At 29.8% G+C, this 13185-nt stretch overlaps 1 protein-coding gene across 1 annotated transcript; it reads left to right on the top strand.

Moving 5' to 3' along the window:
• The first annotated feature begins 300 nt into the window (after positions 1-300).
• Positions 301-11213, top strand: LOC107604975 (G-type lectin S-receptor-like serine/threonine-protein kinase At4g27290). Its single transcript, XM_016306705.3, has 8 exons — positions 301-935; positions 4385-5060; positions 9182-9292; positions 9445-9593; positions 9861-10071; positions 10200-10437; positions 10516-10666; positions 10755-11213. The coding sequence occupies exons 1-8, from the start codon at positions 339-341 to the stop codon at positions 11058-11060; spliced, it is 2439 nt and encodes an 812-aa protein (XP_016162191.1). The 5' UTR covers positions 301-338; the 3' UTR covers positions 11061-11213.
• The last annotated feature ends 1972 nt before the right edge of the window (positions 11214-13185 follow it).

Genomic DNA, 13185 nt, shown 5'->3' with positions numbered 1-13185 from the left:
CTCTTCAGTTCTTCTAAATCATATAATTTTCCTTAGTTTATGCCTTCAGCTTCTCAAAGTCTTCAATAACGTGAAAAAAAATAATTGTGCATAATATTTATTTCATAAAGTTAATACACATTTTATTTATTAGTTTTCTTTATCATTGTCAAATGAGTTATATGAAATACATTCAATGTAAGACATATTAAATGGCAATAAAAAAATATAAAAGTCAAAGTCAAGCTTTGAATATGATTCAACATGTCTACTCCAAACATCCCTAATCCTACTTATAATAGGCATAAAAATAAAACTGTCAGTTGTTGTAACTGTGAGAAGCCATTAAGTGAAAGAGAATGACAATTCTACCCATCCTTCTTTTCACTCTATCATTCTTGTTCTTCCATCAAATTTCTTCAGCAAACGATACCATAACACAATCTGCACCACTTCATGATGATGGTAGCACGATAACTTCCAAGAGTGGAACCTTTGAGCTGAGTTTCTTCAACCCAGGCAGTTCCACAAACCGTTACATAGGAATATGGTACAAGAAGATTTCAGTTAGAAGAGTAGTTTGGGTCGCAAACCGCGACGATCCAATCAAAGACAACTCCGTCGTACTTCGCATAAGCAAAGAGGGGAATCTTGTTCTTTTGGCAAAGAATCAGACGGTTGTTTGGTCAGCAAACTCGACGACGAAGGCGACTAAGAATCCGGTTGCGCAGCTCTTGGACAGTGGAAATTTAGTAGTTAGAGATGATAGTGAAGATGAAGAGAGGTTATTATGGCAGAGTTTTGATTATCCATGTGATACGTTGTTACCAGGAATGAAGCTTGGATATGACTTGAAAAGTGGTCTGGAAAGGAAGCTTACCGCTTGGAAGAACTGGGACGATCCATCCACTGGGAACCTTTCTTGGGCCATGGAGCTTACTAGCGACCCTGAATTGGTACTTTAATTTCCTACGTCCAGTTACTTTCATTTTCTTTACAATCACTACTCCGCGAAATTATTTTATATGAAGTTAATATTTAAAAATTATTAGATAATTTGATAAATTTAACTAAAATTATTATTTAATAATTTTTAATTATTAAATTTATATGTGAATTTTTATTTAATTAATCATATCAAATAATCTACTAAGTCTTAACTATTAATTATTATATATTTATATAGTCACTTTTTTATATATATATATATTTTTTTTTAACTAAAATTTTAAGTATATGCTATTTTCAATAATACTGTAACTATTACATCCATATTTATCAAGAAAATTTGAGTGATGTAGTATTTATAAAGTAGTATATATATATATATATATATATATATTTTACATAGAAACAAAAGATAAAGTTTAAGTGACTAGTTAATATTTTTTAGCCATTCTGTAGCCAACAAACTTGTTTTAACTAACTTATTGATGATGAGAAATCATTTATGGATTTTTATTTTATTTACAATAAGAATGTAAAATAATATGCAAGTTTATAATCATGGTGGTAAGAACTTTGTTTTCTAAATAAATAAATTGTATGTCATGTCTCTCCTTTTCTATTATTAGTCAACCCTTTTATTTGTTAAAAAAATTTAAGGTAATACTATAAATAATAATTTATTAATAAATCGTGTTGACTTCAATTTGAAAATACAAAATAATGGATGACAAAAGAAAAGTAGTAAGGTGACATAAATTTTTGAGAATTTAGTTTTTAGACAGACTAATCCTTGAAGAAAAAAAGTACTAACAAAGTGTTTTAAAATAACAAATGTGAATAAGTTAGTTTAAATTAAGACTTTCTACTTTAATTATAGGGACTAATTTAAAGATAGTGTCATTATAAAAAATATTATTTTTTTCGACGCAAACAATCGACGGCCAGCTTTTTTGTCGATATTTTTCAACGGCTTATTGTCGATAAAATTTAAAAATAATTAAAAATAAAATATTAAAATTGACAGCCATGTCATCCATTATTTTAGTGACATTAAAATTATCATCACATTGTCAGCGAAACAGTGGATGAGAATAGCTTTTCTTTAAATATTTTGTATTATTAATGATTTCTTTAAATATTTTGTATTATTAATGAATTACGATTTAGATAAATATAAATCTAAGTTTAATTATTTATCTTGTTTTGAATCTTTATGTTAGAGAATTATTTATTATCTTGATAAATTTGTAAATTTTTTATCTAATATTTAGTATAATTTTATTTTTATATTTAAAATTTTATTTGCCTCATTATCTAATAATATTTAGCATAAATTTTATTTCTTTATTTAAAATTTTATTTGTATTAATTGTCTATTATTTTTAAATGAAAAAAAATAATAAAAAATTTATGGCTATTAAAATCGACGGCAACATCGTTGCTTTTTTAATTATAGACAAAAAAAGGATGGCAATGATGTCGCTTTTTTAATCTAATATAGACGAAGAACTTGTCGATCGGTACTTCAATAATTAAATCGACAGCTAATGTGTCAATTTTAATAAATTAAATATCGACAAATATGTCGTCGATTTTAGATAATATTATCAACAATTAAAGTGTCTTTTTTATTAAATATGTAAAAATCTTAAATTCATATTATCAACAAAGTAGTTGTCAATTTTATTAAAAATTTATCGATAATATGACAAGCCATCGATTTTATTAGATATTTAAAAAATCGACACATTTAAAAGCGACAACTTTCGCCGTCGATCGATTTAGCTGTCAATTTTAATGGTGTTTCTTGTAATGTGTATCCACATCTATTATTTTAAAAAATTGATACTTTTTTTTAGAGATTAATCTATCCAAAAAATAAATCCTTAAAATTTATTTATCACATTACTCTCAAAAATATTTATAAACCAACTCCAATTAAATATCTTTAATCATATATATTTTTCTCTTTACTCAAATTTTTCGTAGTCTTCTCCATCTTCTCTGCTCTTTTTTTATTTTCTTTTTTCTCCACCCTCCTTTATATCTCATCATCAATCTCTTCATTCTTCTTTATTTGTTTCTTTCTCTTAACTATCCTTCTCTTTCTTCACTTTCACCTTCTCTTTTTTATGTGTTTTTTTTAATTTATTAAAAAAAATAAAAAAAATAAGAAGGAAAAAAGACTTAAATAACAAAAATAAACACAAATTTTTTTTACTAAAAAACAATTTTTTTAAGGTAAACTGTAACTATAATAATTAAGGAAAATACACTTCGTATGATCTCACTCCAAAATATGATGATTATGTGAAAAATGTGTAGGAAAGAATAATTTAGGCCTTTAGGGAGAATAATATATTAAACTAAGGTGATGTAATAATTTTTTTTTCTTTATCAATTTTTTGGTAATTTTTCTTTTTTCTTGGTGAAATACAAAAAAAAAAAAATCAATTAAATGCAGAAATATGTTTACCATAAACACATAAATTTTGAAGAAAAACATATAAATATATTTTGAAGGTCAACACAATTTTTTTTTTTATTTTAATTTGTCCATACTCAATAATTAAAGGATCTTCTAAACACCATTAATGAACCTATCTGTAACACCAAACCAGGATGGAACGAGGAAGTAGTTATAGAAATTAGAAAATGCATACATGATTCATGCTTACATAATGTGAATGGTTTTTTTGTTGAAATAGTTTTGGACTAATGAGTTATTAAACTAACTTAGACTTAATTATTAAAAGAGTAATATTAGGGAGCCCAATTATTTCTAGTTAATATTAATTAATTTTTTATAAATTATTTTATTCATATTAATATTAAATTTTACTAAAATCTAAATAATAAAATCACATTTTAAATATTAAATTATAAATTTAAAAAATTTAACTAATATTAACTAATTAAAAATTATTTTTTATACATTCTCATATTACTTCCTCATAAAGCACCTATCATACAACAAAAATGTTTTAAAACTATATATATTTTATGGATAAAGCACCTATCACACAACAAAAATATTCTAAAACTATATATATTTTATGGAAAAGTATAGGGTACTAATAATAGTTATTGTCAACAATAATTATGTATAAAGAGACACATAAAAAAAATATATCTATAAAGATATTTTTATTAGACTCAATCATAAAAAAAGACATTTTTATCAGACACATCTACAAAAATACTTTCATTAAACATAGTTATAAATAAGAGTTGACAGAAATGGGTTGTTGATAACATAACAGAATTGATATTTTATTCTCTAACTTGGATCAACATCTTCTAACATAAAAAAATTAATAAAGTAGTAAAGTGAAAGTGAATCACTCTTCAATTAAGATCATATATAGAACATACATTTCATGACCCAGTTTACTAACTTGGTGGCTACAGAGATCTAAATTCCTCTAACTAAATGAAAGTTATGGTTGCAACTCAGGTGCTGTGGAAAGGGTCAGAGAAGTACCACAGGAGTGGACCTTGGGTGGGGCTTGGATTCAGTGGAGCACCCTTATGGAGAGGCACTCAACTGGTTATTCAAAACATGGTGAACACCACAAGCGAGGTCTACTACTCATACACTCTCATACAAGGCACTTCCATGATTACAATCACTTTTGTAAACCAAACCCTAAACGTTCGTCAACGAATCGTGTGGGTTCAAGAAGAGAACAAATGGAAGCCCTTCCAAACAGTGCCCGGAGATTCTTGCGATTATTACAATACTTGCGGCCCATTCGGGTATTGCATTTCGAATCACTCACCCAATTGTGACTGTTTGGAAGGATTCGAACCCAAATCCCAACAGGGTTGGGATACACTCGATTACACACAGGGTTGCGTGCGGAGTGACCCGTGGAGTTGTAAGGTGAAAGGTAAAGATGGGTTTCGGAAGATTTCTGGGTTGAAATTGCCGGATACTACGCATTCTTGGGTTGATAGAAATATGAAGCTTGAGGATTGTGAATCCAAATGCATGGGGAATTGCTCTTGTACGGCTTATACGACGTTAAATGCGAGTGGTGGTAGTGGCTGTGTTATTTGGTACGGTGATCTTTTTGATCTGAGACTTTCTGATGGAGGACAGGAATTGTATGTCAGAATGGCTCATACAGGTATACATCACTCTTTTCCTCTACCTATTCTTATTAAATTAAGCCGTATCTAAAATAGATCTTGTTTTTTGTTTTTAAGAAAAAAAATTATGTTGAAAGTATAAAGTAAATCGGAAACCTTGGGAGTAAATAATCTAAAGTAATTTTATTTATTTTAATATTTATAATTTTATTTATATAATATTTATAATTATATTTATTATTATTTAATTATATAAGTAATACAACAACAACAATAATAACAAAGTCTTGTCCTACTAGATGGGCTCGACTACATAAATCAAACAAAGCCTTATCCTACTAGATGGGCTCGGCTACATAAATCAAACAACGTCATTGAGCTCTATCATGTATCATGTCTACAGAGAGACCTTTACATGTAGATCTCATTTGACCACTTCATGAATGGAATTCCTAAATCTTCTTCTGCCTTTCACCTCTTGTCTATCTTCCATCTCATCCACCCTCTTGACTGGGTGCTCTGTCGGTCTTCTTCTCATATGTCGAAACCACTTGAGATGCGATTCTATCATCTTTTCCACAATAGATACTACTCCAACTCTCTCTCTTATGTATTCGTTCCTTATTCTATCCAATCGCATATGGCCCACTCATCCATCTCAACATCTTCATTTTTATCACACTTAACTTATGTTCGTGCTCCTCTTTGGCCGCCCAACACTCTGTACCATAAAGCATAACCAGTCTGATAGTAGTGCGAGACTTTACCTTTAAGTTTTAAAGACACTTTTTTGTCATATATAAAACCAGACGTACTCCACCACATTTTAACCAACCTGTTTGGATCCTATGATTTACATCATATTTAATCTCTCTATAATCCTATATGATACACCCAAGATACTTAAAACTTTTAACTTTTCATAAGATGTTTTCTTCAATCTTCACCTCTGTATTAGGATCTCCCCTTCGACTGGCGAACTTACATTCCATATACTCCGTCTTGCTAAGGCTTATGCGCAGACTTTACACTTCTAGAGCTTCTCTCCATAAATCTAACTTCTTATTTAGGTCTTCCATTGACTCTCCCATAAGAACGATATCATCGGTAAAAAGCATGCACCATGACATAAGCTCTTGGATATTCTTTGTGAGTACTTCCAAGACTAATGTGAAAAGGTATGAACTTAAGGATGATCCTTGGTGTAATCCTATACCAATAGAAAATTTCTCTGTCACACCATCTTGAGTCTTCACACTAGTTGTAGCCCCATCATATATGTCTTTAATTGCACGAATATATGCGATCCTTATTCTCTTCCTTTCTAAAATCTTCAATAAGACTTCTCTTGGCACTCTATAATATGCTTTTTCCAAATTAATAAACACCATATATGTAGATTCCTTTTATTACTATGATACCTCTCCATCATCATTCTTAACAGGTATATCGCTTCAGTGGTAGATCTGCCTGGCATAAAACTAAATTGATTCTCTGTTACTTGTGTCACTTGTCTCAACCTCCGTTTTATCACATTTTTCCATAACTTCATGGTATGGCTCATGAGTTTGATCCCTCTATAGTTTCCGCAACTTTTTATATCCTCTTTATTATTCTTGTAAATAGGTACTAAGGTGCTCTTTCTCCAATTATTTGGAATCTTCTTTGACCTTAAAATCTCATTAAAAAGCTTGGTTAACCAACTAATACCTTTCTCTCCAAGGCCCTTTCAAACTTCAATCGGAATATTATCGGGTCCTACTGCCTTGTCATTTTCCATCCGCTTTAGAGCCTCTTTTACCTCAAAGTCTCGAATCCTTCGATAGTAGTTGAAGTTTTGATCTTCTTCCCTCGTGCATAACCGACCAAGGCCAGAAGAGTCTTCTATCCTTCATTAAATAACTCGTAGAAGTAGCTCTTCCACCTTTCATTAATCTTCTTTTCTTGAGCCAAAACCTCTCTGTCTTTATCCTTTATGCACTTAACATTATTCAAATCTCTCGTTCTTCTTTCACGGCTCTTTACGATTCTATATATACCTTTTTCTCCTTTCTTCATGCCTAAAGACTGGTAGAGACCATATGTTCTTGTTCTTTCTTCACTTACATCCACTTTTGTCTCTTTCTTAGCTGCCTTATATTTTTTTCAATTATCTGTATTGCAGCACAAAGATTACTCCTTAAAGCATTCCCTTTTTACCTTTATCTTTTCTTGTACACTCGCATTCCACCACCAGGACTCCTTGTCTCTTGGTCCCATCCCTTTAGATTCACCAAAACTTTCTTTTGCTGTTCTTCTAATAACTTTTGCCATCTCCCTTCACATCTCCTCCGCGCTTCCATTTCCATCCAACTTTGTCTCTTCTCCTACCCGTCTTAGGAAGTTTCTTTGTTCCTCACCTTTCATCCGCTACCACCTCGTCATTGGGTTCTTCGTATGATTCCTTTTTCTCAACTTTTGCTCAATATGAAAATTCATTACGAGCATCCTATGTTGTGTTGTTAAACTCTCTTCCGGAATAATTTTACAATTAATGCAAAATTTTCGTCGACTCTCCTCAACAAGAAGTCGATTTGAGAGCTTGTTGTGCCACTCTTATAGGTTATAAGATGTTCGTCTCCTTTTTTAAAACATGTATTTGCGATGAGAAGATCAAAGGTTGAGAAAAAGTCGAAAATAGTTTTACCCTCGGTATTGACTACCCCAAAACCATGGCCTCTATGAATACTTCTATACCCAGTCACTTCTTTTCTAATATGACCATTTAAATTTTCTCCTAAAAAAAAAAATTTATCTCCCGAAAATATATCTTAGACCAAACTCTCTAGATCCTCCCAAAACCTTATTTTGTGTTGCTCATCCGAACTCACTTATAATGCATAGATGCTAATTACATGAAAAGTACCTTTTTCTACCACAAATTTAATAATTAAAAAATATAAAATAAGATAATTTTGGATTGCTTACTTTGAATTAATTTTTTATTATATTCGAAAATCTTTTAAAGTAGCATTTTTATATGTCATAATAGAGTATAGTTATGATAAATCAATAAAAAATGACATTTGGAGTGTTATATTTTAATTTGTTAAACTTTGAAAGTAAAATGGCACCTTTTTTTATTGTCAAATCATAATATTTTATTCTAAAATAATATTATTTTACTTTATGTGAGAATATTAATAAGTAATTAAGAGAAGAGTTAGATACTAACTAAAACAAATATGAAAGAGATTGATTGAACTAAAATGTTATTTTCGTTTTAGTCAAATCATAATATTTATCCTAAAGTAACATTATTCTACTTCATTTGAGAATATACAAATATTTTATTAAGAAAAGAGTTAGCCATTAGAATAGATCTTAAAAGATTTTGAAATTAACAAAAAGAATCGAAAAGATTAAAAAAACTACGATTCTCTAAAAACTATTTCAATTATAAATAAATTCAACTGCTTAATAACAACTTCTTTATATAACTGAAAAAAATTAAAAGGTAAGTAGAATTTAATATTTTTTGTCAATATTTTTAATTATTAGTTTAATTTCTATAATCTAATAATTTAATAATATATTTTTAGTCTATATTTTTAAATATTATTGATTAATTACTAACCAAAAATAATAAATTCTAATAATTCTTTAACATTATTTCTCTATATAATTAAACCATTTGAATAATAAAAATATTATGTGCATCCAAAAATTCGATCATAATATATTTAATATGTATAATTTTTTATATTTTTAACGTATATTTTATATTTTAATATTAATAATTGACTTTTGTTTTATACATAATATAATTGTTTTAGAAAATACCATATATTTTAGAAATTTTGTCATTTGCTTGTTCTTTTGAAGTCATTTTGTCAATTTTAAAATATTGATTAATTAGTTTTATAAAGTCTGAAATTATACAAAAACTTTTGTGTTTCGCACATAACCTTCTTGCTAAATAACACATCTCTTATCAAACTAAGAGATTTTACAAATTTTTATCATAAATAACAGTAATGCTAGAAAAATAAAAAATAACAGTTATAATTTATTTTATTTAATATTTATTAATTATTATAATAATTAATAAATGTTAAATAAAATAAATCGATTGTTTTGGACTAATTTTTTTTTTATCAAATACTTTCGTTTAATGCAGATTCCAAAAAGAAGACTATCGTGTTAGCACTTTCTATCACACTTCCAATAGTACTCTGTGCGCTACTTCTAATCTTCTGCGTTTATTATAGAATCCGAAAGAAACGTCAAGGTAAACTTTTCTTTAATTTGTTTTCTTTTTAATATATTTGTTTAATTAATTAATATATACAATATATCATATCCATACCCAGTTGAACATTTGGAATAACGTAGAGCTCACATAATCTTGATTTTCCTTGATGATGATTTTCTTTTATAAAGAGAAAACCATGCCAGAAGAAAATAAAGAGGAAAGAACACAAGAAGATTTAGAGCTTCCCATCTACGACCTTGATACAATAGTGAAGGCCACTAATAACTTCTCAATCGACAATAAAATTGGAGAAGGAGGATATGGGCCAGTATACAAGGTAAATACAAAAAAAATTATTAGGAGTCCTAAGTCATCCAATAGTAAAAATTAGAGACTCATATGCAGTTGTTATAATGCAAAGTTGATAATCGAAAATCATTAAATGAATTGATATATTTAACCAAATTATCATCTAACAGTTCTCAACTATTAACTCACGTGAAGCCAAAATAGATGTAAGCTTTTACCATTGTAAAATATAAGGCATGAATAATTTTATAAAAATGAATTAGCTTCCAATCTTGCTTGTACTATGAAAATACAGGGTGCACTTGCAACTGGACAAGAAATTGCAGTTAAACGACTTTCAGGAAGTTCTACACAAGGAATGATTGAATTTAAGAATGAAGTAATACTGTGTGCTAAACTTCAACATCGGAATCTTGTCAGGGTTCTTGGATGCTGCATTGAAGGAGATGAGAAAATGCTAGTTTATGAATACATGTCTAACAATAGTCTAGACTTGTTTCTTTTTGGTTAGTGCACATATATATTTAATTTCTTTTCAAAACCTAAACTTCTTTATTTTATAGTTCCTTCTAGTGTTCTGTCCCGTTATCTTTCGCCAAAGAACTAACATCAATGATGGACAATCATATATCAGATCCAACTCAAAGCAAAATTTTGGATTGGAGCAAGCGCTTTGACATCATTTGTGCAGTTGCTCGAGGGCTTCTCTACCTTCATCAAGATTCCAGATTAAGAATTATACACAGAGATCTTAAAGCAAGTAATATTTTATTAGACCAGAATATGAATGCAAAGATTTCGGACTTTGGCATGGCAAGATTGCGCAGGGGAGATCAAGATGAAGGGAATACGAATAGAATTGTTGGAACATAGTACGTTCTTTGATTATATAATTTTCTCTATTATGCAATGATTGAAAATCAAACTAATCATGTTGTTATTGTTTTTAGTGGTTATATGGCTCCAGAATATGCTATTGATGGCTTGTTCTCCACAAAATCGGATGTATTTAGCTTTGGTATACTACTGTTAGAGATTATAAGTGGAAAGAAAAATAAAGGACTTACCTATTCTGGCAATACTTATAATCTCATGGCGCATGTAAGTCAATTAATTAGCCATTTTAATTTCCGTTATTATAATTATGAAGTTGATGTAAGTAACAAGTGATTGAATTGTGTTATTATAGGCATGGCGGTTGTGGAATGAAGGCAACTTAAACGAATTGATTGATGAATGTTTAAGGGATTCATCATCATTTATTGTTCCAACAGAAATGTTTCGTTGCATTCATATTGGTCTTTTATGTTTGCAACGGCATCCGGATGATAGACCAACAATTACATCGGTGGTTAAGATGTTGAACAATGAGAACACACTGCCACAACCAAAGGAACCTGGTTTCTTGATACATGAAGTATCTACCGATCGTGAAAGAAGGGATACTACTTCTTCCATAAATGAAGCATCTGTCTCATTGTTGAAACCTAGATGAACATATTCATCAACGGTCTTCTAAGGCATATTATGGACATGTTTTGGTAGCTGAGTTGTTAGTACATTAGCACTTTCAAACACATATTTTTGTTTGATCTTCTTAGGATTGTTAATGTATATTTGTTGCCAATATATACCACTTACTTGATAATTCTGAGTGTTATTCTATTCAGTTATTTAATGTTGTTTAGCAAATTATATCTATATTGTACTTTGCTGTATGCATTGGCAGAGCTTCTTTGTGATAATGGGAGGTCATAGTATTAAGTTGTTAAATGGTCCCTTTTTTTTTCTTTGGTGGTTATAGTAGTTTTGTAAATCATTCTTCATTGAATATATTTAGCTTTCCTTTTCTTTAAATACCATCAAAGATCCATTTTTCTATTTTTATTTATTTCTATCTTTATTTTGAATTTAGATATTCTGAAGTAAAAAAATTGATAAAGTAATAATTAATAAATTAAAGAGATTAATCACTATTGAATTTATAATTTTCAATCTATGTGAACGTCGTTATTTTAATTTAAGCAGGACTAACCGATTACTTTATCACTATATTACTTTTTCACTTTAAAAGATCTTAATCGCTTAATTTCATATTATAATTATGAACAATATTTTTTAAGTTGATATTTAGAAGCACAAACTAATTATTTTAAACTATAATGATTTTACTTAAAGAAATTTAACTATGAAATACCAAATAATATAAACAAATAATTTCAAAACTGTTTTATTAATTTTAATATTTTATGATAATGCAAACGAGTTTTCAATTAATAAAGTATAAAATAAATAAACTAATTTCACATGATTTATTAAATAAGAAGCAATTATAAACTTATAAATGTTTATTAAACCACCAATTTCGCCTCCCGAGTTATCATGAGGCTAGCAAAAATGACTATTATTTTTTCACTAAGAAAAAATATTGAATACTCTTGGATTTATTCACGGAATAACAAAAATAATTGATCAATAAGATATTTATCGATAAATTTATCGTCCAAAACAATCCGACGGTATAACCGTCGGCAATAATTATTACTATTAGATTGTAAAATCCAACAGTAATTATCGGCAAATTTTGCGACAAATTCTTTGCCCAAAATCTATTTGATTATTGGCGGAACTTTTTTGCTGGTAATTTTGGCACCACACTATTTTGTTTCCCACCTAATTACTATCAGATTTTTCTCCCGATAAAACCGACGATAAATTCAATTTTTTGTTTTTTTTAATACAATTAGTAGTCAAATTTCATTTTTTTTATTTTATTAAATATCAAGTCTACGAATAAAATAAAAAGTCAAATAAATAAAATACATAATAAAATAGTTTATAACAAAATCCTAATCACTATGGATCCTGATAGTCATCGTCATCATTTCTCTGGTCCTACTAAGGCAGCAGACTAGGCGGTGATGTTGGTGCCCCTCTAGCAGGGTCACTACTAGCAGCAGCGTCGTTACCATTAGCGTGCATCTACTCTTGGTACACCGCCATCTGTTGAAGCTGCTCCAGCTCCTGCCTAAGCTCTAGCTTGAGGGAATCTGTGCCTGACATGCATCCGAGGACCTCGTTATACCTCTCATCAGACTACTACAACCGTTGAGCCTGTTAGTGAAGGCTTTGGGTGAGATTCTGGACCAGCTCCCTCAAATCGACGCTGTCCTCAGGATTGACAGTGCGGCTGGTAGTAGAGGCAGATGAAGCCCTCGATGTGGAGGTGCAGAGATTGTTGGCGAAGAACGATTCCAACTTGTAGATGCGATTCTTACCCGTAGATGCGATTCTTGTACAGCTCGGATGCAGTCTCACGCCAAACTATTTTAGGATCGATGACTGCATCAGCGGGATTGCTGTCGTCCTTTTCAATAGGTTAGGATTGCTGGGTTGCGGCCTTCAGTCCCTGTGTATATGCTCCTGCATAACACATGTTATTATTAGGATAACAATTAATTGAAATTTTTACGTCAAATGATGTTTACCCACATAATGATCCGCAAACTACTGATCAGCAAATCTCTCCTTATTCTCTTTTAAAGTATGACTATACTTGAAAGTCTCTGCCATCGTAGCATCACGATCCAACAACTTAGACTACATATGTTGAAACAATA

The sequence above is a fragment of the Arachis ipaensis genome, chromosome B6, assembly GCF_059453495.1.
Source record: "Arachis ipaensis isolate K30076 ecotype BB chromosome B6, ASM5945349v1, whole genome shotgun sequence".
NCBI lineage: Eukaryota > Viridiplantae > Streptophyta > Magnoliopsida > Fabales > Fabaceae > Arachis > Arachis ipaensis.
Note: the sequence above shows the minus strand (reverse complement) of the source record. Positions and strands in the feature narration are given on the sequence as shown.

What these genes read in the sequence shown, in the direction of transcription:
- LOC107604975 (XM_016306705.3), top strand. Translation starts at nt 339, where the DNA reads ATGACAATTCTACCCATCCTTCTTTTCACTCTATCATTCTTGTTCTTC. An exon ending in GATATGGGCCAGTATACAAG is followed by an intron (nt 9,594 to 9,860) that starts GTAAATACAAAA and finishes ATGAAAATACAG; the next exon opens with GGTGCACTTGCAACTGGACA. An exon ending in AATAGAATTGTTGGAACATA is followed by an intron (nt 10,438 to 10,515) that starts GTACGTTCTTTG and finishes TATTGTTTTTAG; the next exon opens with TGGTTATATGGCTCCAGAAT.